Here is a 24,417-nt window from a genome sequence, read left to right as displayed (position 1 = left end):
TGAAAGAGACATATGAATTTACCTCTACTATCCTCTTTTATATTAATATCTGATTGTAAAATTATGAATTTATCAACAATATTATTTATAATAATAAAGGAATCAACAATTGCAAATGTACCAATCATATGATTTAACTTTTCGCTTTAAAATATTCTCTTTAACCAACAGAAATGATTGGAGCTTTATCTTAGCCAATGCACAATCGTAGTACTGTGTGTATGAAAATATAAAAATTTTATATAAGTACGTGCTGCTTGATAGTTACTGGTAAATCTGAATAATTGTAGTAAGTACAGATTTATTTGGAAAGAAAGTGAAATAAATGATTTTTATGACTGTATACAGTTTACTACATAAATGCATATTACTTGTTATCATGTCTAACATTGGTTAATTTTTAATCTTAACCTTAAACTTAATCTTAAAGTCAATTGAGTCAACGGCCCAACATGGAAAATCAAAACGCTATGACAGTTAAAAGCAATAATCCTGCTCCCACAGTGGAACAGATTAATGCTGATCGTATAACACAGGTATTTATAGTTAAACCTACTTTATTACATGGATTACACATATTTTTTCTTTACATCTATTTTATTAAATAATTACAGCTTGCAAATAAATATTGGGCACCACATACTATGGATTCACATCTTCCATTCAGTTCACAAATAGTAGAAGATATTTATATCCAAGAAATATGTGCATCTAAATTTTCTATTCGAAGAATTATGATGTTAGAGTTCAGTCAGTATTTAGAAAATTTTCTATGGCCATATTACAATACAAAAATTGCAACTCGTGCTCATACCATGTCCATTGTTGTTATGGTGAATGAGAAATTTCGAGAACGTGTTCAAGTTTGGAAAGTATTTGAGAAACTTCCAGAATATTTTTCTGAATTTTTCCAAAAAGTCTTAGAGACATGCCTTGAAGACAGTATAATGGACTTTGATTTGAAAGAACAAACAGCATTGATCGTTTTTTTGAATCATTGTTTTAATTCCATGGAAGTATCATTAGTTAGAGAAGAAGTAAAACGGCTGGTGTCATTGTCCATGTGGATTTCACTGCAACAAGGTCGTAGAGAATTAGAGTTTAGGAAATATCCAAAGTGGAGAAAGTACTGGAAGGTTATAAGGAAGAAAGATAGTCCTGAATGTAAAGAAAAATTAGAGTGGGAACGTAAATTTTTACATAGATTAATGATAAAATTTATGACAATATTGGAAACAGTACCGGAGGAAGGTAAATTAAACCAAATAAAAATCTAATCTGTTTTATATTGTTCAAAAATAGTTTTGTGGTACAATATTATAATTTGCTATTTACTTCTCAATAGGACCACTCTTACCAGATAAGGTACGATATTGTGAAAGGTTTCTTGAGTTAGTAATAGATTTAGAAGCTCTATTACCAACTAGACGTTTCTTCAATACTGTTATGGATGATTGTCATTTGGTAGTGAGATGTCAGCTATCCAATTTATTACATCGTCCAGAAGGTGAATTGTTTGGTCAGGTAAGTTTTATTTCTCAAGTTTTTCAAATAAATAGAAATATCTAGTATAAAAGGATATATTGAAATTGATTTTATAAAAATGATACACCATTTACAAAAGTCATATGTTTGTACAAATATAAATATTATATGAATATCTTAAAAGTAAAAAATTCCTTAGAAGATGATATTTTTATAAGAAATGATAGATGCAATGATAATGTTTATGGATGTTTATATATTTTGCGATTAATGTTATATTTTATACAGATAAGTGCACATTTTCGTAAGGCATAAAAAATTTTGTTTCAAGGCACTTATGGTTATAAATTCCAAATTATTCAAATAGATAAATACATATTTAGTATAGATATATTTAAGTTTGTATGTAAAAAGCAATGAATCTATCAAAAATGATACATATAAATATTATATTCTCCTAGATTAATATAATTTTGTTGATTTTAAAAATTCTTTTAATTAAATACCATTATATACAATGCCTTAGTTTACTATTTATGGACGTTATGTTCCTGCCGTAATAAAACATGTATTTGTTAATATGAACTAATATGATATATTCCTTGTCGAGCACTGGTTTGTGATATAGACTATCATTGCTAAATATGTTTTTCACTTGATATGTTCAATCAAATGTGCAAAATACAACGCTTTCATAGAACAAAATTATTTCATTTGAGATCGAATTTCATAATCGATTATACGATTTAAAAATTGTTTAATATCCTGCGTTAATGGCAGTCATTTCTTCGCCCCAATCAAGGCCCTCGATATTTTCGCCTGAATTACAGCAGTTGCATGTTTTACCAAGTAAGAATGTAACCCTTCTTTGTCCAAATACGCAAACGTATAGTATTAAAATTGCCTGTAGCAAATTAATAACGATATGACAATACTCTAACGCTTCGTAATTCAGTCGTGATAGCAGGAATAATAGCCAACCGGTACTCATTATCGCAAACAGAAAAACGAACATTCTAAAGCTGTATTTCATTTTATGATGAATTCGACCGTATGTGCTCATTCTTTTAATCCTGTTCGCGGTTGTTAATACGAAAGATAAATCAATCATTATCGTAAATGCGATCGATGTAAATAATACGGAAATACCGAGCCAACCGATTGTTTCTTGAGGTGGATATATCTTTCCACCAACGACAGGTTTATTAGTTTCTAAGGCAAAGTGTGCAAAAATCGCAGTACCCGCTATGCAAACCGTCGAACCCCAAACATACGTAGAATAGTAACAGTACTTTCTGCCGTCAGTTACTCTTAAAAATACGTTTCGCGAACGGAAAGTGCTCCATACGTAGTAACCCAAGGCGTTCAACCAGAAAAATGCAGCTAGCAAGGAGACATACATGACGGTATCTGAAAGAAAGAAATATTCTCGTAAAAAGTTAAGCATTTTTCAATCGAAGATATCCTAATTGGAATTGAAATTTAATTTTCCATGAATAGCTTGAATATTTATGAATATTCATGTATTTCATACCGGCAATCATAAAACTGATGTGATTGCCGAATTCCGTGAAAATCCTGACGGTAGACGCAGATTGCCCAGCTATAAGGCACAGAGTCATACTAGTTATCATGTTTCCCACAAGGTCACGCAGTTGTGGTAGAACAAAATAAACAACCGCGACAACCAGATAACTAGCTATCGATATAGCATGAAAGGTGGGATCGATGGCATGTTTCATCAAATAATTTGTATCAGACCATGTAACGACTACGTCGGGTACGCAAATCATCGCGTACATCGCTACCAGTCGATCTCTGCTCAAAATTGCTTTGTCAGCGCAATAATGTCCGAACGGATAATCATAATGAATAGAAACCGTCTCCAGATCATCTTCGTCCATTGAATCTGCATTGTCGAATCCAAATGCACCATTATATTCGTTTTGCTTTCCCTTTGTCAAATCGGTGGTGTAGTGTCGCAACACGCCAGTTGTCAGTATCGCGAGCCGATCCTCGCCTGATCGATAATGATATACGTTCCATTGATGCTCGTTGGGTTGACACTTAGGTCTTCCAATCTTCAGTTGATAATTCGGTTTAACCGGTTTGCTCCTTGATATACCATTGACCTCCTCGATGAATTCCGGTCTCCACTCCGTCTCGTTCGTTTCCGTCAATGGCGTGCACGTGTCGTCTACAAGAAGCTCGTTGTGCTCGCAACACTTCGCCACGCTGATCAAATTTGCCTTCCCGTCTGTGTTTGCAAGAAGGGGATGATTCCCCAGTATACCAACGATGATAAACAACGCACTCACGAGATAATACATGTCATCGAATCGGCACCGTTCCTACTCTCGCGTCTTTGTTACTATACATTGGTTCCGTGCATTCATTCGTCAACCAACTTTCCGCCGTGGCCGAGTTTAGCGTTGCTCGTGATCGATTTCGTGATGGCTACCCTGACGTTATTTCAACAGCGTTGTTATTCACTCGTTCATTTTAACGCAACGATAATAGGACTACTCGTGTGTTCATCGTCATACCTGCCAATGCCGCCTGCGGTAGTAGTTACCCGCCTAGCGAGACTTACCCCTGCCATACTCGCCGCCATCGCATCGCATCCATTTCCATTCTCTGTTGCACTATCTTTTTATCTCTTTTTCTCTTCCGTTTGTTCACTCGCACGCTGGCTTGCTTACTCTCTTTTTCTCTCTTTCCCCCTTCCCTATGGCTGCCTCATCGCTCTCCCTCCTCTCGTATACTCATCTTTACCTTTCTCGTTTACTTTGCATTTTGGCTTCGTTGGTTCTTCTTCCGATATTCGTATCTTCGCGTTAATTTAACTTGTAAAAGTTCGATTTGCTGTATGATCCGAATATTTATAATATAATCATCTATAACATAATTATTTATAGCACGTTTATCAGCATTTATGCAATGGTATTACTTCATACTTTATACGATTAACTGGTGCTTTGTTATATACGTGCGATTTGTTTCGCAGTTTTTAAGCGGCCTCTAAATACTTGATGAAACTTATGGATGAAACTTATCTTGAGGCATGCCTCTAGAACAGGCCCTGGAATTGGGTATAGTGACATATCTACTTATAATCAGCAGGTTTGAAGCAGTGAAATGACATTTTAATAGCTATATGTATACGAAAAAGATTGTAATTGTTAGGTATAGTTTATTATAGTATAGTTTAGGAATGAAATCAGGTCTAGAGGCATGCTGGAAGTACATACATATGTATATATCTGTATCATATTGCACAATCGCTCCTTGAAATTACAACGCGTTTCTTGGTTTCGCACAGCTTCTAATTATGAATCTTATTCGTAGGAGATATAATAGTCATAATTGGAAGTTCATAAAATTTCCTCCTTTTTTGCATGGTTAATTTGGACATATTTTTCAATCAATTCAACTCATTCTCGTTGACTACAACGAAAATCGATGTACGAAATCTTTTTCAATGTAACAAATCGATTATCATGTATCATAATATGTTTATTTATGCTAACGACATATTTATTTTATTATTTGCACGTTTATTTTTACAGTGCAACTTATCGCATTTGTATAATATACAAACGTAGATATTTTATGAATAATGAGCAAAAAAAAAATGTTCAAGATAGACTACGCTACAAATGTCACGGATAGCCAATCAATCTCTAGATAAATAACCATCTTTCGACGGAAAATTATCTTATACGTGTACAAATTAAGGTCTAAATCATCTTACAAATAATTCACTGTCTGTTATACTATATTACTCTATATAAATTAAAGAATAAAAATATTCTGAAATTGCCGGTAATTCGAACTTGAAGTCCAAAGAATCGTGTTGCACACGAGTCACTGCTAAGGTATTAAAAGTTTTGCATTTCTCGCTGCAGTAGCAACCTTTGCGTTGCTAAAATATTGATCAGTAACATGTTCCGTCGCCATGGAAAACGTCACGTTGCATTCGTGTCTGTATCACGACAATGCAAATCCTCATCTTTGCAATGTCGATACTAGCATTACTCATAGTAGTATGTGGGTAACCACCACACACGTCATTGTTGTTTTGCGCTATTGTCGTTTATCATGTCTTCGTGCAACAAATTAATTGATTACTCGCGTAGATTGTTTTGTTTAATCATCGTAATAGCTTCACGCAACGAGAAATACGATTGTTCAATGCAGCGTATCAACGATAATTTAGTTTTTACTCTACCTCTTTTTGCACACCGTAGATTATTTTGAATTTTTTAATTAAATAATTTTTTAATTTGTAGAAAATTCTATCTATCTATTTCTACATGACATAAATATAATTTCTAGAAAGGAAAAGATATAAAACTTACGTGAAGTAATATTACCTGGATTTTTTTATTCCAATGGATATAATGCTTAAATTAAAAATGACGCTTAATTTTATTATCATACTTAATTGACGTTGTTTACATAATTCATTTTTTTTTCTCTTATATTTATTTTAAGATAGAACACTTTCATTTTGTTCGTTATGGTATTAAAAAGTATTCTGGCAACTTCGAATGTTTACGCTCATATTTCGTGTGCTCCAGCGTTCGTGGTTTTAACGTTTGCGATATCTGTCGACTAACACGTTTTTAATGACTCAAAGACGTCAGAAGTACATGATGATGTAAGATAAATCGTCGTCTCGGAAGTGTCGCGTCAGTCGATTAGAATGAGAAAGTTTGATACGGACGCCTACGAAGAAGATAATAAAATTACTAGATTACACGAAATTGCCATGATGAGTTGTGAACCTTCTTGTTCTTTAGCTAATCTACAGATCTGCAAAAATCGTATGATAGTAAATGACACGATAATTAACGCGATACTTGTTACTGGGCAATGTTTGTAGAGATTCTTAAAAAACGTATTTTACGACGATTCATTAAAAGAGTATTAAATTCTATACGATCTTTATACGACTATGTTACTTAAATAGAAGTAATTCTTTGTCTCATTGTCATTACTTATGATTATCTTCGACTAGTCGAATATATTGGTATAAGAAGAAACTACACGTCTTATTACGTTACGTTATTAGCGACGAAAAAGAAACAAAGTTATTTTTATAAACACTAATCATGTTGCGATAATTCGACTTCTTCAGGTAGTACTTCCTCGCACTCTTCATCCTCGTAAGCTGCCCAAGATTTTGGAAAACCAATCCCACAAGGTCTCTTTTTTGCCAACAACTTTCTCACTCGTTTTCGCGTTCCAACCAACAAGAGGAATATTATAAAGCCTTGTAATGCATTCACTATATCCATCGGTATCCTAAATTGGAATTAAGAATCAAAGTATGTAATCAAGCATCAACGTGTCTACTATATCTTAGCAATTGAGAAAATTAATTTCTTCGACAAGATTGTGACTTATTTTGTTGATAAACAAAAATGATGGAAATTACCAGAAATCTTGTTTACTATGATCAGCATACGAAAGCACTTCAAAAATCCATGTTACGCCCATGAAAAGTATCAGTTTGATGTAAAGCAGGCATTTAAAACGAAGTACTCGTAATTTGCTTCCGCTATAGTTACGATACTGATGCCACAATCGCCAGCCAGTTAGGCCGAGATAGATAACGTTTAACGTCAATAAAATACTGATTGGGCCATAAAAATACGCCCACGTTTGTTCATGCCCTATAAAAACATAGACGATATTCGTTATTCAATAACAAGATTAATATATAATAACGGAGACTATTAAAAGATCGTTAGGTTTTGAAAGATATTGTTCTTACCATTGAACCAACAGCTACTTTCTCCAAAACCGGGTTTCAGATGGTTTCCTTCTACGTGATGAGTAATCAAAATTGCAATTAATAAGCATAATGGTCCACTCCAGCCGATAATAGAATAAATAGTAAAAAGCATTTTATCTCCGATCATGAAATCTTTAAACCTGTAGGAATAACAAATCAAATGATGAATATGAATGAACTAGATCTTTAAATGTTTTTATCGACTTTATTGGTTTTACCAAACTATTCTCCATATATTGAATGAGACGATGTTTAACCAGAAGAAAACAGCCATAAAACCGAAATATAAAATAAATCCTAGAAGAATAAATGAATTATTGATTTAAAAATCGTACAATGTAAATGAGTAAGTATGATATAAATAAACAAATGATTATCAGCATGTCGTACCTAGAGAGACACATATATGATAATCATCATCGTGCGAGTTCCTCAACATCTGAATGGAAAGGATGATATAGCTAACTGTTAATGACGTGACTACAGCCATCATTGCTTTATCTTGAATCTCTCTTAATTCTGGTAGCAAAACATAAACTGCCAAGGTGATGATCAAAAATATGGCCGATATGATACTCAGGGTGCAGAACAATGTGTTTCTCCATTGAATACCGTCGTATTCGGTATCCGTGCATACCAAAGCAATTTTGACACCATTGTTCGGATTTCTTGCCACGCAGAACCTGAATATTTAATTAAATTAGGAATATACAAAAAAAAGTGCATAAAATTTAACATATTTAAGTGTCAAATAAGCTTAAATCCTGTTTTATTCATATTTTAAAAATAGGATAGAAAGAAGAATATTAACAAACAGTATTATGTCGATTTCACGGATTATCTTTAATCCTCGATTAGTGTTGCTGGATCGTGATCCACGAGAATTTAGTTATTCATTTATTTCAACTTTTATTCTGTGTTGTATGTGATAAACACTACACAAATTAAGATATATGAGCGAACTGTTATGGACCCCTATGACCCAACGATAACAGTTGAGGACTAAACAAACTTCTTGAAAAAAATTGCAAACGTCACTGAAAGAAATGCAACTGAAACACATCGTTTACCTCTCTGCTTCTATTTTTGTGGATATCGTGTCTACAAACTGCAGCCACGGTTTCCCATATTCCTCGATTATAGTGAAGTTATCGGACGTGTACATTTCAGGATTGACTATGTACCAACCAAATGAGCACGCGAGATTAATCGCGTTGCCATCAGAACAATTCAGCGTATGTAACCACATGAGACCATCCGAACAGCAATTGTTGTCTTTCGCCTGACTCCATGTGATCGCCAACATTAATAGACTGATCCATAGCAACCCTAGAAAAGGGTAATTCATCCTCAGTCACACTCGATCGTGAAAGTTTCGCTCTTCATGAAAACTAAGTAGATTATATCAATTATTATATATTGAAACACACACTTGTTATTGCTACATATATGGCACTATAAAGATCGTTTTCAAGTACTTTTAGCGAGAATCTCCATCGTCCGATCTTTGTGTATATAAATGAGTATTAAAACGTATTTATATTTGATACGTAAAGGCGCCCGTTTACTTCGAACTTGTGGCACTCGTGACGAATATCACGAATGTATCGATACAATCTGAAAGCTTGAAAGGGATTTCACGAATATCGCTATGATATCACAACGATTCCAATATTTTATCTTTTCTATGTTTCAGGAAGTTCTTATTAGTTTGGTAGCAAAATGAGTGGTAATATGATGAAATTGTTAACGATCAGAATGAAGGCAAATAATTCTTAGAAGGAATAAGACGAGAGAGAACATCTTTTCCATTCTAATATTCATTGTAGGTTGATGCTTCTTTTTCTGCACGCGTAAAAAGATTATAAACAATGTATTTAACAAAATGATTAATTCCACGTTCTCGATAAGATATGATATATTGCAGAAAATTGTTCTCGTTATCGGTAATTGAATATCGAGCACGTTCGGTCTGGGAAACAAAGAGATTCGCGTTTAAAAAGACGCAGTTGTAGTAATATAGTTCACTGGTGGTTGTTATGCACGTATGCAGTATGAAATGACTGGATCGAAAAAAGAAAAGGGATGTTTGTGCTTCTGTTAGCGAGAATGCTCCTTATTCCCTTTTCTTAGCTTCCTCAATGCCTGCACGAACCATTGCTCTTTTTCATTGAGCCATGTGCAGCACGTGTTTTCTCTTGTTTTTTACGATTGCTATGGTAACAATGCGGCTAATTCAATTTATTCAAATTACGTTAATGAAGTATTATTTGTATCGTCATTTTCTAATGCTTTACAATGTTATGTTATATTTTACTTAAATGAGTACAATCAGAAAAAAAAAACGATTTTATCGATATCTCAAAATTGATACATGTTTGTATTCATTTGCATTTCATTTGTATCATTCAGTAATAAACATCGGGTTCTCATAAAGAAGATGAATGAAAAGTTCGCTAAACACGCGCGAGAATGGCAGAATCAAGTATTGCAGACTTCGTATTTATAGAATTTCCTATTTATTAAAGATAGTTTCGTGAAGTAACGGAAGTTAGTAATGTGAAATGATTTAATCATTGGTGATAACGTTATTTGCCATACATCTTCAATATATCTGACGCACATAGAGCGTATCTATGATTTTTACTGCCCCTGGCTTCGACACTTTCCTTCTATCAGTCGCTTTAACCGTGATCGACGAGAGAAGGAAAATAACAAACATGTAAATTCTTTCTCTTTTCTCGCGTGATGCAACACGTGTTTTTGCATGTAAAATTTCATGTTTCTTTCTCAAACGAGAAAACCTACATCGTCATTCCGTCGAATAATTCGTTGGAAATTCCTAAAAACACACATGCGTCTTAATCTATCATAAACAAAACCTCCCAACGTGTTACGCGTCAAACATTCGTTACAACGCAAAATCTATACGAATCCAAGGCCTGTTTGGTTATTTATCTAAGGCAAACTATTAGCTAGTATTCGAAATATCTGTGACGTACTTTGTAACAACATATAATTCCCTCAATGAAATCTATTCAGTAGATTCGACAAAATTTCCAAGTAACTCGATGAGTAATTAAGTTAATACTTAGTATTTATCTCAGTCCAAGTATTAACTAGTATTCATCTTCAGAATGCCTACGACGTACTTCTCAACAACATACCTTTCCTCAATAAAATCTATTCAAAAGACAAGACAAAATTTCAAAATATATCACGAACAGTGAATTAAAAACCCGACGAGTAGTTGAGTTAATATTTAACGCAGCTGAATAGAATATGTGTGTGTGTGTGTGTGTGTGTGTGTGGTTACACAGAGGGAGATAAACAAAGAATAAAAATCAGAATAATCCAATCAGTAGAGCTTTACGTACCTTTGACTGGCAATGTGCCCGAACGCCTGCTGTAATTCACATTCAGCATCATCTCTCTGATTTTTATTAATACATTGCTTTTCATCTACTGCAAAACGAGCTTGTTCCAGTAAAATTCACCAAATAACCAATCAATTCAATCCCATTAATCATATATACCTGGCAATCTTTATTGTCGCAGAAGTTCAAAATAAGGATCGTCTTTTTTGTTGTCTGATGAAAGATTGAAATAAAATCTTAGAGATCAATCTTGGGACCGATCAAAAACAGCCTTCGCTATTTAAGCTCGACTTAGCATATTAATTCTGTTGGTCTTAGCATATTAATTTGTCTAATTTTATACTCTTGTCTCGTTTGATAAACATACAACGTTAGAATGTAAATTATCAGCGGATATAGCTTTTCACCATCTGGATTCTTGATTTAAGAAAAACTGTACCGAAACACGAAGCGCTTTCGTATCGACGAAAAACTGATCTCGATCGGTTCTTAAAGAAATAGAAGAAAGAACAGTCACCTTCTATAGCCACTAGTTTTTCCATTCACTATTAGAACGAATTACTCGATCTACTCGTACGACAAATGAAGATTGTGAAACGAAGAAGTGGCAGATAACCAGACAGACACGTTGACACACTTGCGTTACGCGTTGTACTGAACAATTGTAGATGAAGCATTGATGAGCCGGTCCGAGATATAAGATACTCCCACTGTGGTCGAAGTACAGATTTCTTGGCTGGCTTACAACCAGTGCAGTGTTCAGTGTGCCTTTGTATCCTCACGAGGAGAATGGGTTCCTGTCGAACAGGTTCACCGATGCCTTTATTCTAATTTACGATCCTCTTCCCATCTTCTACGTTTCCTTAGCTATTCTGTCCCTCTTAATTGATATTTAATCTCTAATATTTTTCCAACTATCCAAGATACGTTGAAGTATTTCAAGTTTCCCGTATGTTGTTTATCTTTTAAGTAAAATTATATTGTACAGGCTGTTACGAAACAATAATTAAGTATTTTAAAATGAACAAAGAAAGAGATAATGCTGGCATAGAAAAATGGATGTTTATACATAGTTATGCATTTATAAATTCATATTTTTACCAACATAATAAAAAAACAAGCGAAACTTACATAAAGATTTGTTTCATCTACCGATTACTGTAACGCATACTTTACCTAGGATATTTTGTATATTTTTCGCGTATCCAAAAAATTGCCTCACCTTAAAATTTTCTATAAATGCATTAACAACCGCAGTTTAACGGTAAAACTTAGGTTTCTTCCAATTTCGAAATGGTAGATGGAAATATTAATTAGGAAGGGCAGTATTCCTCGTTAGTCATCCATAATCCACCTATCATAAATTACGGAAAGACCGAAAGGTCAAAGCTTAAATAAACTACTGCAAGATAAGATTTTATAAATTTAATACGCTAATAGCAAATTAATGTCATGTTGATTTTATTCGTACGTTATAATGTAGAAAGCGTGCTACGCATATATTCACAGGATTTTTCTGACGAGACATGGTTTATTATAACCTTGGACAACTGACACAGCCTTGAATAATGTTACATTTAATCCACATTGGCACTCGCAAATATAATTGATTTGCAGGCGTCTCTTCATTCATTGTAATGGTATTTTTTTGCGTAATATTTTCGTCGTGGAGAATGATTAAACAGTCTTGTTGCTTCATCAATCTCTACCGAGGTGAACTTTGAATGGACATAGATATGTGTATTTATAAAGTAATTATTGATAGAAACAGCGGAAAGCTCATTAAGGGATAGGCTGTACCTTAAATAAATGGATTAGTATTCGATATATGCATAATAAAACATAAAAAGTAATTAAACAATAGCAAGTGACATCGGAAATCACTTGTGAATAGTAATAGTGTCAAACGAAGTAACGTATTACGAATCTGCATAGTTTTAATAGTCTACATATTTATTTATCATAGACATTTATTTCTATTTATCACATTATGGTGTGATAAATATTATTGATTATATTTGATATATATGATTATATTTGTTTATTCGATTTACAGCTATTAGAAATGTTGAAGTTTTACGCGAGGTTTGAAATCAACGAAGAAAGCGGCGACCCCCTCACTGATCACGATATGACACAATTGCATTACACTAAAATTACTTCGCTTCAGGTATGAAACATAACATATATTTCGAACGCTTAAGAAACTATTGCTTTAAAAATTAAATTTCTTTTTTATCTTTCTTTTTATCGAAAAGAAGTAGACAATTCCAAGAAAGGAAATAAAATATTCTTTCTTATCAAATAATGAAAATGACAAAATTACTTGTCTTGCTATTAATTGATATGTTAATTCTTGTAAATAAGTATTCAACTTTCGAGTTATGCATTATTGAAACGATTTTTCCGCATCATTTGTCAAATCATCGACGTTCTCGTTAGAATGGGCGTTCACATATTAAAACCAAAGGAGTACAAAAGCATAAACCAACAAACAAAATTCAAACTGTGCACAGAAAGCAGTTTTTGCGAAGTTCCCGGACTTACGAAGCTTTGCGTTGGCGAATGTGGCGAGCGTTGATACTAGAGAAGCTCTTTATAAACACTTCGGGTTACTCAGGTAATCTCTTTACAATTTGTATCTTATTTATTGTACGCTTTTCTAAAGAATTATAAATCATTTTCATATTTTATCTCTATGCGAATTTTCAGTCAAGAGAAGCTAAGATCAATTGCAAGTTACCTCAGTTTGGTACCATCGGAAGAACGCGAGAAAGATGAGAATTGGTACCGGTATGATATAGACTTTCTTCGAGAACTTTTGGTAAGTTAAGTAAAAAGAAAGTTAGTAAAAGAAGGAAGAATAGAAAATATAGATTTAACATTGTGAATAATATAAACTTTAGATTTCACGTCACGAGCGTAGAGCTTCTCAGTTAGAGGAGCTCAATGAAATGCCACTTTATCCAACAGAAGAGATCATTTGGAACGAGAGTATTGTACCGACAGAATATTTTTCTGGCGAAGGTTGTTTAGCTTTGCCAAAATTGAATCTGCAATTTCTTACTCTGCACGATTATTTACTGAGAAACTTCAATCTATTTCGACTTGAATCAACTTGTATGTATAGAATAAATGTAATTAATTGAAGTAATATAGGATGATCTTCTCACTAGTTGATACAAAACCAACGTCGCCAATCATATCGCGGATAAACACTCTCATTTTTATTTCATGGATATACACACACGTAATCGTCTCTGACCTAACACAGAGCCATTATCGATTTGCGATATTAAATCATATGTATAGATTAGCATAATGTTATCACTGTGGAATAATTTCATTTGAATCAACTGGCGAAAAAATCATCCTGTAATATAGTACAGTAAATAATGATATGAAATATTTATAGATGAAATACGGCAAGATATCGAAGATGCTGTGAGCAGACTAAGCCCTTGGTAAATTACCATATTTCAATAAACTGAAACCATTAAAAAGTATATTATTAATAATATAATGTATTTTATCTAGGCGAGCCGAAGATGGTGGTGTTTACTTCGGCGGTTGGGCTAGAATGGCCCAACCTATTACACAATTTGCTGTAGTCGAGGTAGCGAAACCTAATATTGGCGAGAAAAGACCATCCAGAGTACGTGCTGATGTCACAATAAATTTAAGTGTTCGTAAAGAAATTAAGTCTGAATGGGAAAACCTCCGGAAACACGATGTCTGTTTCCTCATTACAGTTAAACCACAAAACCCAATCGGTAAGATTTCATCAAATAATTTTAATTATTTTATTGTACTTCATGTAATTAAAAAGGCAATTAAGTCAATAATTTAACATGCAGGTACAAAATACAGTCACAAAGTACCTTTTGTACCACAAGTTGGATTAACAACTGTACGAGGATGTGAAGTTGAAGGTATGTTAGATTCAAACGGTAGAGTAATCGAAGATGGACCTGAACCACGCCCGATTTTACCTGGAGATACTCGCACGTATAGAGTTTGGCTAGATTGTAATCAATATAGAATTGATATGGATAATGCTAGCCATGGTGGTGAAGATGTATATGAAAGTTTTAACATCATAATGAGACGTAAACCTAAAGAGAATAATTTCAAAGCAGTTTTGGAAACGATAAGAGAGCTTATGAATACAGAATGCGTCGTACCCTATTGGTTGCATGACATAATTCTCGGATATGGTGATCCTGGTGCTGCTCGTTATTCTAGGTACATCAGATACAGATATTATACTTGAAATATACAATAACATTAAAAGTCTCTAGATATTCCATATTTTTATTTTCTTATAGAATGCCAAATGAAATTGCATCAATGGATTTCAATGATACATTTCTTGATATAAATCATTTAAAAAATAGCTTCCCTCAATATAAAATTAAGGTTTCTACCAATGATGAATCGAAATTAGTACGTCCTTTTCGTTTAACATTTGAAGATGTACTTGCGAAACATAATGTTGAACTCGTAAAGAAAGTTATCAAAATTGAACCTCATGTGCCACCCAGTAGAGGCCCTTATAAAGCTAATGAACCAAAAAAGTATGAGGAACTATTTTTTTCCTTCTTTAGTGATAAAGTAAAAGTTATGTATAATAATATTATATACAATTTCATTCCAGAAATCAGATTCCTTTTACACCAACGCAGGTCGAAGCCATTCGTGCAGGTATGCAACCAGGATTGACGCTTGTTGTAGGTCCTCCTGGTACTGGTAAAACGGATGTCGCTGTTCAAATTATATCAAATCTTTATCATAATTTCCCGAATCAGAGAACCCTTATAGTTACACATTCTAATCAAGCACTGAATCAACTTTTTGAGAAAATCATGGCACTTGATATAGATGAAAGACATTTATTGCGTCTTGGTCATGGCGAAGAAGCGCTAGAAACTGAGAAAGATTTCAGCAGATACGGTAGAGTTAATTATGTTCTAGCTAAACGTTTGGATCTTTTAATGGAAGTTCAAAGATTACAGGTTTGTAATTTACAATATGAACTACAATATGTATTATATCTATTACATATGATTTACATGTATAAAATGTACAAAATTAATGGTTTTAGGAATCTTTAAACGTAAAAGGTGATGTCGCATATACATGCGAAACAGCAGGACACTTTTTTATGTATCAAATACTCGCAAGATGGGAACGCTTTGAAACCAGAATTAAGCAAAGACAGGGAACAGAAAATAATGCACCTGCTGCTTTTATCATAGATGAAGAATTTCCATTTCATAAATTCTTTGACAATGCGCCAAAACCATTATTTAAACGAAATTCGTATGAAGAAGATCTTGAAATAGCATGCAGTTGTTTTCGGTAAATTTATATCAAATAAAGATTTTGCATAAGAAAATATATTTATAACTAAATTTTTATTAAATATCATTCTTGCAGATATATAGAGCGGATTTTTGCTCAATTAGAAGAGTTTAGAGCTTTCGAGTTATTACGATCTGGCTTAGATAGATCGAAATATTTATTAGTCAAAGAAGCAAAAGTTATTGCTATGACTTGTACTCATGCTGCTCTTAAAAGACGTGAACTAGTAGACATGGGATTTAAATACGACAACATTCTCATGGAAGAATCTGCTCAAATTTTAGAAATTGAAACTTTTATACCGTTATTACTACAGAATCCACAAGATGGATATAATCGATTGAAACGTTGGATAATGATAGGAGATCATCATCAGTTACCACCAGTTATTAAAAACATGGCTTTCCAGAAATATTCAAATATGGAACAATCTCTTTTTGCAAGATTTGTACGATTGGGTGTTCCTACAGTTGACCTCGATGGTCAAGGTCGTGCAAGACCCAGCATTTGCAATTTATACAACTGGCGTTATAAAAAATTGGGCAATCTTGCACATGTGGAAAATAGCCCGGAATACTTAGTGGCAAATGCTGGATTCTTATATGACTTTCAACTTATTAATGTCGAAGATTTCAATGGAGTGGGTGAAAGTGAACCCAGTGCCTACTTTTATCAAAATCTCGCTGAAGCTGAGTATTGCGTAGCTGTATTTATGTACATGCGTCTTCTTGGCTATCCAGCGGACAAAATTAGTATATTAACTACTTATAATGGACAAAAGCATTTAATAAGAGACGTAATAAACATAAGATGTGCTAGCAATCCTTTGATAGGTCGACCAAATAAAGTAACAACGGTTGATAAATACCAGGGTCAACAAAACGACTATATATTACTATCTCTCGTGAAAACTCGAGCTGTCGGTCACTTACGAGATGCACGACGATTAGTAGTCGCTATGTCAAGAGCGCGTCTTGGCCTTTATGTTTTTGCTAGAGTATCTCTTTTTAACAACTGTTTTGAATTAACACCCGCATTTGCTCAGCTAATGCAGCGGCCATTAAAACTACAGCTCCTTCCTCAAGAACATTATCCTACCGAGAGACTTAATAATGCTAATCTCTCTACTTCACCAATGGAAATTGAAGACATGCCTCATATGGCTAAATTTGTCTACGATTATTACATAGAAAAAGTTAGTGGTATAAAAGTAAGTTATATAGAAACTTTCTTTATATTCATTCATATCATAATTAAGTAAAGAGCAATAAATAACATTTAATTAATTACAGGAATCACAAAAAGTATGGCAGAAACCAGGTATGATGCAAACACCTAACAGTCCATCTTACAAAGTTCCTGCCCATCCTGGAGCAGATGATGATACGGATGATGAAGAAATTAATCAAGTGGAGGATGAGCAGGAAAATATCAAAAAAGAAGAGAATAAAGAACCAAAATTTGAATTAATTAAAAATTTAGTTGAGGACCTAACTTCGGAAAATGAAGGCAGTGATTGTTAGAGACAAGCTCATACATCTATAAATGAGCACTAAGTAATAATAAACAAATATTTTTACTAAAAATACTCTTTTTTTATTAAAATTATACATTATTATTACATTGACATGATGTCGAAAGTTATTATAGTAAGATTAAAAAATATTTATATTTATTATAAATATCATATTCTGATTTTCATATATTTTATATATTTTATGTTCGTTTTAAAAATGTTTTAGATAAATAGATTCATATTTCACTTTGTTAATATTTTTATCTTAACGTGTGTTTTTCTGATTGTAATTTTTTGTGCCTTTCTAGTAACTTTTTCGAATTTTCGTTAGTTAGTTGAACACTTGACGGCACATAACTGTCATCAAATTTCATCGTCTTACTAGTAAAATCTGGATAATATTCCTCGATAGATGCTTTAATTCCCTTTGAATTGGGAATGTATTCTTCAGGATGTTTTAGAATGGTTGTACCACTAGGTTCATACGTTTCATAAGATACTTTTAATGAATCCATGGAATTTGGTACATATCGAACTACGTCCGCTACGCTCTTATTATCCGATACTATAGGAGAATATTCATTTGAAAATACTTGGATTTGTTCCAATGTACTCTTTCTACTTGGTATATAGTTCAAGTTCATGCATAACTTTTTCGCCACAGGTGCGTTTGGTACATACTCCTCTAAGATATCATTTCCCAGATTGTCAACTGGTAGACATCTTTTAACTCTATCGTTTTTTGTGTTAATCGATTCCTTCGCTACTAAATCATTGTTTCCTGATTTTGTGAGTAAAGTATTCTTACTATCTTTTTGATGTATATGGTTGGAAGTCTTCCTGACTGGCTTTTCTGTTATTTGATTCAAAATATCTTTTTTCTCTATTGTTACTTTGGGTAATTCCGACTTTTCTAATTTCTTCTTTGCTGGGGAAACATTTACTCTAATAGTAGGTAACGATGTAACATCTTTTATACTTTCTGATGGTTCAAATGTATATCTATAGTTTGTAAAAATATCTATGTAAATAACTAACAATAATTATATATCATGATGTAACCATTGATGTATATATTTTTTAAATTGTAATGTAATAGGTTAAAGGCAATATTTTTATATGTAATATTAAAAATTAATATAATTTTTATATAAATTACTTTATTTATATTTTATATAAATAGATATATATGAAAAATAGCATAACTTAAGTAAAATTGAAATTAATATCGAACATTAAATGATTTTGCTTACGTGATTTCCAATTGTCGAGTAGATTTTTTACATTTGCATTTCTTAAAATTCTGAGGCGATCCTTCTGTTTGAACATTGCGCAAAATTGCTTTCTCCAAAATTTTATACAGTGCCACCCAATCCTCGAGATCAAGCCATTTATTAGTTGAAACCTTTTTCTCTTTAATTTTGATAGTCTTCTCTTGAACAGTAACAACAGCCGTAACTAAACAATCATTCGAAGCCTACGAACACAGCTCCTGTTTTACTTGTGCAGATGCAAGATCGTCTATTGACAGCTGTTAGCAGCTGTTAAATGAGATACCTTAATTACTTCCAAATATTGACCATCACGAAACATTTTTAAAATATATTGTAAATTATTAATAATTTGATTATTATTTCGTGAGTTACTTGCTCTTATTGTTTCACTGGTTTTTTGTTTTCAATTTGTTCAAGAAGTTCTATCGATGATCTTTTTAATATCGCCGCTTGTCACCTTGGCTCCAGTATTATGTCAACGTAATGCACCGACTCACACATGTCAGATATGTGAACATGAAAGTTAACTAAGATATTGTGTAAACAGAAGAAAAATTTCTCTTATAATTATTAACAGAATCCATAAATTTTTATACAGTATACAAAATTTATATATGAAAAATTGATAAAACTATATTGTATCATTTATTTAAAATAATTTTTATTTTATAAAGAAATGATATCACTTCATTGAAATTTAACTTTGATACATACATAAATTATTTAATGCGTTATTTCATGCATTAGATTAGATCTAAATTCAATATTATTACTTGGTATAATATGAATTATTAATAATATATTTCTCATAGAAATATTGATCTTAATGGAACTAAATAATAAATAAATGTTTGTATCTTTTATGTTAATTTAAAATTTTATATATGTATCTGCGAAATTAAACATTTTCATATGAGAAATGTACGAACATTCGCTATTTTAAGCTTTTCATAATCGAAGAATTTATGTAAAAATAACTGATGATTAAATATTTCGTTAAATATATACGCGATAAAGTATTTTCATATAGACGTATTTCAGGTACCATACTGCCTTTAAAGAAAAAATAAAAGTAATAATGTCAGAGAAAAAGCCAAATATTTTCGAAAGATTTATCATTTTTAGCGAAACAGACACCAAAACGTTGAAGGTATGTTCTAACCTACATTTGATTTTACACACAAACATTATTTTTATGTATATAATATAATTATATTAATTGATTTTTAATTTCAGATATTCAGTTATGGAATTGCTAGTATAAGCTTAGTGATTGCACTCTATCGAATTAGACCTGTATGTATAATAAATATTAATAATGTTTCATTTATTTCTATGTTTTGTAACTTTTATTGTCGTATTTTTAGTTTGCCAAATTTAGAAAACCATCCAGCATACCATCTCACTTTTTACAAAAAAAAGTTCAACTTCAGGGTACTGTGATACATATAGAACCAAATTATGGTACACTTTTAATGGTTGATCACAAACCATTAATATCTTTGCCTCGACTAAGTAGTCCGACATATTTACCAATTAAAGTAGCTGGTCTTGATGTAACAGCTAATGGTAGGTAATGATGAATTAAACATTTGAAAATTTATTACTCTAATAAAATAAAAAACATGCTTTTAGGTATTAGTTGGTTGCAAACAATTGTTAGTGGAAAAGAAATAACTTTCATTCCTTTAGCCACGGAAAAGGACTATGTAACTTGTATAGTATCTATAGAGCGAAATGAGGTAAATAGGAATTGTTAAGCTTGCTCTTTTTTTCAGTGCACCAATTCACAATATTAAATTTTATAGAAACAAATAAAAATTGGTGAAGAATTAGCAAAACTTGGTTTTGCTATAGTAGCAAAAGATTCTCCAAAGACATTGATACAAGATAAAGACATCGTAAGCTATCATAAGTGTTTATTGAAAGCACAAAAATGGGCACAGAATAAAAGAAATGGACACTGGCATTTTGTTAAAAATCCTACGATTTTATGGCGAATCCAACAGAATTTAAATAATAAGTTGAAATCAATACTGCCTACATTTATAGCACAACAACTTAATATTTAACTACAGGTTTCTAATTCTTCTAATTCTATAAATCTTAATTTAAAAAAAGCTTATATACCTTTTTGTAATATATTAAAAATATTTATAGTAATAGTAAACATATAGCAGTTTTAAACATGTACTTAAAGGTTTAAAATTTTAAAGCTTGTTTCTGGAGGAGCAATAACCAAAATCATAGAAGTAAAAGACAATATTTAAAAAAGCAAACATTTATTTTTATATCAGTTATACAACCTTACCAAATTCTATATAAAATTAAGAACATTGTTTAACACCATTCATGTTCAAAATTAATCTGCATATATAATACCCAGTTAAAGACAAATATATCTGCAAACATTTTGCATCAAAGAGTAACGCATTATTGTTATTTTCATACATATATTGTGTATAATATGTATTATACTCGAAGTAGAAAAATATCCTAGATTACATACAAAAATAGAAATTAAAAATTTAATGGAAGATTCACACATGGTATCTTTATAATCACAGAAAACATTTGAATTAAATGTGTAATTTATAAGCAAATGTGATCTCTAATATAAATTATTTTATTTATAGAACAATTATTTTAATAGTTTTATTATACAATTTGTTCTGGAATGTTAATTCATATCAAAACAATATAACCGCCCATAACAAAATGGATTCTCTTTTCTTTTTATTTGGACCTCATCTTCATTATGCAGTTAAATAAAATTAGAACTTACAAAATGCATACATACACACGCATATACATATATCAGTATATATGTATGTGTTTGTATTAAATATTATATTAGTATATATATCATAATATGGAATGTTTTACAGAAACAACACCATTCTCAATCTTATATACAGATTTGACATATGAAAACTAATACATAATAAAATAAAAGAATTCTTTAAATATCACCTTTTTTGGAACGTTGTTTAGAAAGTATAAGTAAAAACTAAATCCTACACCGGTAAGGAATGAAATGTGTATGAAATATGTACGTTATAATTTCATAAAACCTAACAAATAAATCGATATGTTTGGAATATGTAGAACTTTTAACATGGAATAGAATAATACAATGAGTATTAATTTAAATTTGGACTGATGTTTTCAACTTGTACACATTGGTTTATTTTTTAGTAGAATCTTCATTTTTTTTCATAGGTTTGGATTTTGCAGTCTGAGTTTCATGATCATTTTTTTTTACAGAATCTACAGATTTTGTTTTTATTCTTGCTTCATTGCTTTGTTGTGACGATTCAGGTTTAACTTGTGAATTGGATTTATCTTTCTTAATTTCCTTTGAATCTTTTCCAGATGCTTTAGGTGATGATGTTGTTGGTTTTGGAGTGGTAGTGGTACTGGTGGTAGTAGGTTGTGACGTTGTAGACTTCTGTATGGTCTCCTTTGGTCTTGTTGCATCTGAATTTGGTTTTTGTGTTGTTTGTGCCTTAACTGTTGATTTCGGAGGTAGTTTTGTAGTTGCTTCTTGTTTAACAGTTGATTTTGTCGATTTTGCTTCTACTTTAATATTTGGTGTAGCTGAAACTGTTAAAAGCGGTTCTTCCTGTTTTTGTTCCTTCTTAGCTGAATGTTTCGTATTAAGTGCTAAATCTAGAAATGCTTGCTTCAATGGGACCCTCATAATATATTCATTCCAAGGAGAACCAAACCATAAATATCCATTATGTATATAAGCACTAGAAATTTCAGTAATATCTTCTGAGTATAAAACATTCAAAATTTTTCCTGTTTTATCCATCCTAAGTATTATTGAATCACTCTTTAATGCTGTATTTTTTGAAAGATCAAATGAACCTACTGTATGTAAAACTCTTTCTGAATAGTAATTTGGATAAATATCTTGCAATAATTTAAATGGAGCTTCTATTAAATAAAGTAATCTTGATAACATTTTCCTTATATGTGGATGTGGTATCAGAGATTGAACTAAAAGAGGATGTTCAGAATCTACAGTGAAAATTAAAGTTACTAGAAAGCCTCCTTGCCCATCACTATGTACATTATCAGGTAGACCAGGTAAACCTTCTGCAAAGATTTCTTTTTGTCCAGCTTTTGAACCTTTTATATTATATTTGATAATGTATGAGTTAAGAGTACTTAGTACAATCAGAAAGCTTTCATCATCACTTAATAAGACACCATTTGCAAATCCTATATTTTTTACTAATACTTCATTTTTTTTTGTTGCTGCATTATATCGAATAAGCCTGTAAAGAAGTATTTACATATAAATATAAATATTATACTTATTAAATACCAAACTAAACTATACTAACTAAATTTGAAACTTACCTTCCTGATGGATTAGCTAAGAATGTATAGGTTGAATCATGAAGTGGAAAATCTACAGATGAATCTGTCCAATAAATATCTCCATTCTTTGCAATATCTAATGAATTAACCATTCTTGGAATCTTTCCATCAATAGGTTCAGAACTGTTGATTATATTTATATACTGTCGTGTATTAACATTTACTTTGAAAATACCATAGTAACTATCAGCAACAAACAGTTCCCCCTTATCATTAAATTTTAGACCCAAAGGTCTACCACATTTTTGTTCTTGCCACAACCCATCTGTAAGTACCACTTTTATTCAAGATATGCATTTGCTTAAACATTTCAGTAATTTTGTTAATTTTTTTAAACAAAATCTAGCTTTATTATCTGAGCATGTTTGTATTTAAACTATTAAATTTGTTATCTTTGTGAATGCAATATGTAGAATTCCAAAAAAAGAATAATAATAATAATAAATATTTAATGTAAATAAATTAATATAAATATTTTCTAATAATTATTACAACATACCACACTTTTGTCCAAACTTTACAATAGGTTTAATTCGATTTTCTTCAATTTGTACAACATAACCTCCACGTATACCAGTATATATTTCTCCATTAAACGATGCAAAAGCTTCTGGACCTTTGATTTCTCCAGAGAATAATATTTCAGGACCTTGTAGTCGAATCTTTGTTACAGATTTCAGTGTTTGTAAATCCCAAGGAAGTTTCATACTGAAATATTTATAGTAAAAAATCATAATTAATTGTTTTACCTATTTGACAATTATATTATTATAAAATAAATACCATACCTATATTCGGAATATTCTGCATCTGGGGGTAAACCTGGTAAAAAGGTAATGACAGCTAAGAAGAAACTGACATATATTATTACGGTACCAATTGACTTTATGTACCCCATTATTTAAACAATCGGCTATGAATATTTTAAAGATATGGTATATTTTACGAGCAACTTTAAAAACACTAAGAGGCTCTTTTAATGTTTCTTCATCCTAATACCTATTGCACTGAGAAAAAAGAGTTACTACTTTTACGTTTTACGTGTTTCTTGCCACTGCAAATAACGGCATTCACAATTTTAATGGCGGTGTGTACCGCAAATTATGTATCTTTGCCAATGTCAGCAAAAGTTAGATCAAATAAATGCCACGCGGACGGAAGGTGGTGATATTAACAATTTCCGTTGACCAGAAGATTTTATTT

At 31.8% G+C, this 24,417-nt stretch overlaps 6 protein-coding genes across 10 annotated transcripts; 2 read left to right on the top strand and 4 right to left on the bottom strand.

The window, feature by feature from the left end:
• Window positions 1-98: 98 nt before the first annotated feature.
• On the top strand, window positions 99-17,615 carry LOC117212800 (RNA helicase aquarius). Its single transcript, XM_033457842.1, has 15 exons — window positions 99-536; window positions 615-1,251; window positions 1,346-1,524; window positions 12,722-12,835; window positions 13,182-13,285; window positions 13,378-13,489; window positions 13,572-13,785; window positions 14,081-14,129; window positions 14,203-14,438; window positions 14,523-14,910; window positions 14,994-15,242; window positions 15,323-15,680; window positions 15,770-16,026; window positions 16,105-17,239; window positions 17,322-17,615. The coding sequence occupies exons 1-15, from the start codon at window positions 453-455 to the stop codon at window positions 17,550-17,552; spliced, it is 4,347 nt and encodes a 1,448-aa protein (XP_033313733.1). The 5' UTR covers window positions 99-452; the 3' UTR covers window positions 17,553-17,615.
• On the bottom strand, window positions 1,567-4,336 carry LOC117212807 (probable G-protein coupled receptor Mth-like 5). 3 transcript variants are annotated; one of them, XM_033457855.1, is made up of 3 exons: window positions 4,032-4,336; window positions 3,020-3,947; window positions 2,243-2,895 (listed from the first exon to the last, which is right to left on the bottom strand). In XM_033457855.1, exons 2-3 carry the CDS (start codon window positions 3,813-3,815, stop codon window positions 2,243-2,245), a joined length of 1,449 nt encoding a protein of 482 aa, XP_033313746.1. In that variant the 5' UTR covers window positions 3,816-3,947; window positions 4,032-4,336. The 3 variants fall into 3 exon arrangements, with proteins under 3 accessions (XP_033313748.1, XP_033313746.1, XP_033313747.1); XM_033457856.1 differs by having other exon boundaries at window positions 3,020-3,942; XM_033457857.1 differs by having other exon boundaries at window positions 1,567-2,895; window positions 3,020-4,336.
• LOC117212809 (probable G-protein coupled receptor Mth-like 1) lies at window positions 6,479-11,313 on the bottom strand. Of its 2 annotated transcripts, none has more exons than XM_033457859.1 (7): window positions 11,183-11,313; window positions 8,359-8,617; window positions 7,679-7,971; window positions 7,507-7,585; window positions 7,268-7,428; window positions 6,929-7,166; window positions 6,479-6,795 (listed from the first exon to the last, which is right to left on the bottom strand). In XM_033457859.1, exons 1-7 carry the CDS (start codon window positions 11,205-11,207, stop codon window positions 6,597-6,599), a joined length of 1,254 nt encoding a protein of 417 aa, XP_033313750.1. In that variant the 5' UTR covers window positions 11,208-11,313; the 3' UTR covers window positions 6,479-6,596. The 2 variants fall into 2 exon arrangements, with proteins under 2 accessions (XP_033313750.1, XP_033313749.1); XM_033457858.1 differs by lacking the exon at window positions 11,183-11,313 and adding an exon at window positions 10,666-10,753.
• Window positions 17,616-17,765: 150 nt separating the features above from the next.
• LOC117212810 lies at window positions 17,766-19,244 on the bottom strand. Its single transcript, XM_033457860.1, has 3 exons — window positions 19,103-19,244; window positions 18,799-19,022; window positions 17,766-18,547 (listed from the first exon to the last, which is right to left on the bottom strand). Exons 1-3 carry the CDS (start codon window positions 19,136-19,138, stop codon window positions 17,806-17,808), a joined length of 1,002 nt encoding a protein of 333 aa, XP_033313751.1. The 5' UTR covers window positions 19,139-19,244; the 3' UTR covers window positions 17,766-17,805.
• Window positions 18,205-21,538, top strand: LOC117212812. 2 transcript variants are annotated; one of them, XM_033457864.1, is made up of 6 exons: window positions 18,205-18,334; window positions 19,861-19,969; window positions 20,056-20,115; window positions 20,187-20,388; window positions 20,455-20,561; window positions 20,628-21,538. In XM_033457864.1, the coding sequence occupies exons 2-6, from the start codon at window positions 19,898-19,900 to the stop codon at window positions 20,889-20,891; spliced, it is 705 nt and encodes a 234-aa protein (XP_033313755.1). In that variant the 5' UTR covers window positions 18,205-18,334; window positions 19,861-19,897; the 3' UTR covers window positions 20,892-21,538. The 2 variants fall into 2 exon arrangements, with proteins under 2 accessions (XP_033313755.1, XP_033313754.1); XM_033457863.1 differs by lacking the exon at window positions 18,205-18,334 and adding an exon at window positions 19,207-19,329.
• LOC117212805 (adipocyte plasma membrane-associated protein-like) lies at window positions 21,523-24,346 on the bottom strand. The gene is made up of 4 exons (XM_033457853.1): window positions 24,003-24,346; window positions 23,714-23,922; window positions 23,194-23,479; window positions 21,523-23,108 (listed from the first exon to the last, which is right to left on the bottom strand). The coding sequence occupies exons 1-4, from the start codon at window positions 24,110-24,112 to the stop codon at window positions 22,007-22,009; spliced, it is 1,707 nt and encodes a 568-aa protein (XP_033313744.1). The 5' UTR covers window positions 24,113-24,346; the 3' UTR covers window positions 21,523-22,006.
• Between the last annotated feature and the right edge of the window lie 71 nt (window positions 24,347-24,417).

The sequence above is a fragment of the Bombus bifarius genome, unplaced genomic scaffold, assembly GCF_011952205.1.
Source record: "Bombus bifarius isolate JDL3187 unplaced genomic scaffold, Bbif_JDL3187 scf7180000008379, whole genome shotgun sequence".
Lineage (NCBI taxonomy): Eukaryota > Metazoa > Arthropoda > Insecta > Hymenoptera > Apidae > Bombus > Bombus bifarius.
The sequence above is the reverse complement of the archived record's forward strand: the minus strand, read 5'-3'. Positions and strand labels throughout refer to the sequence as shown.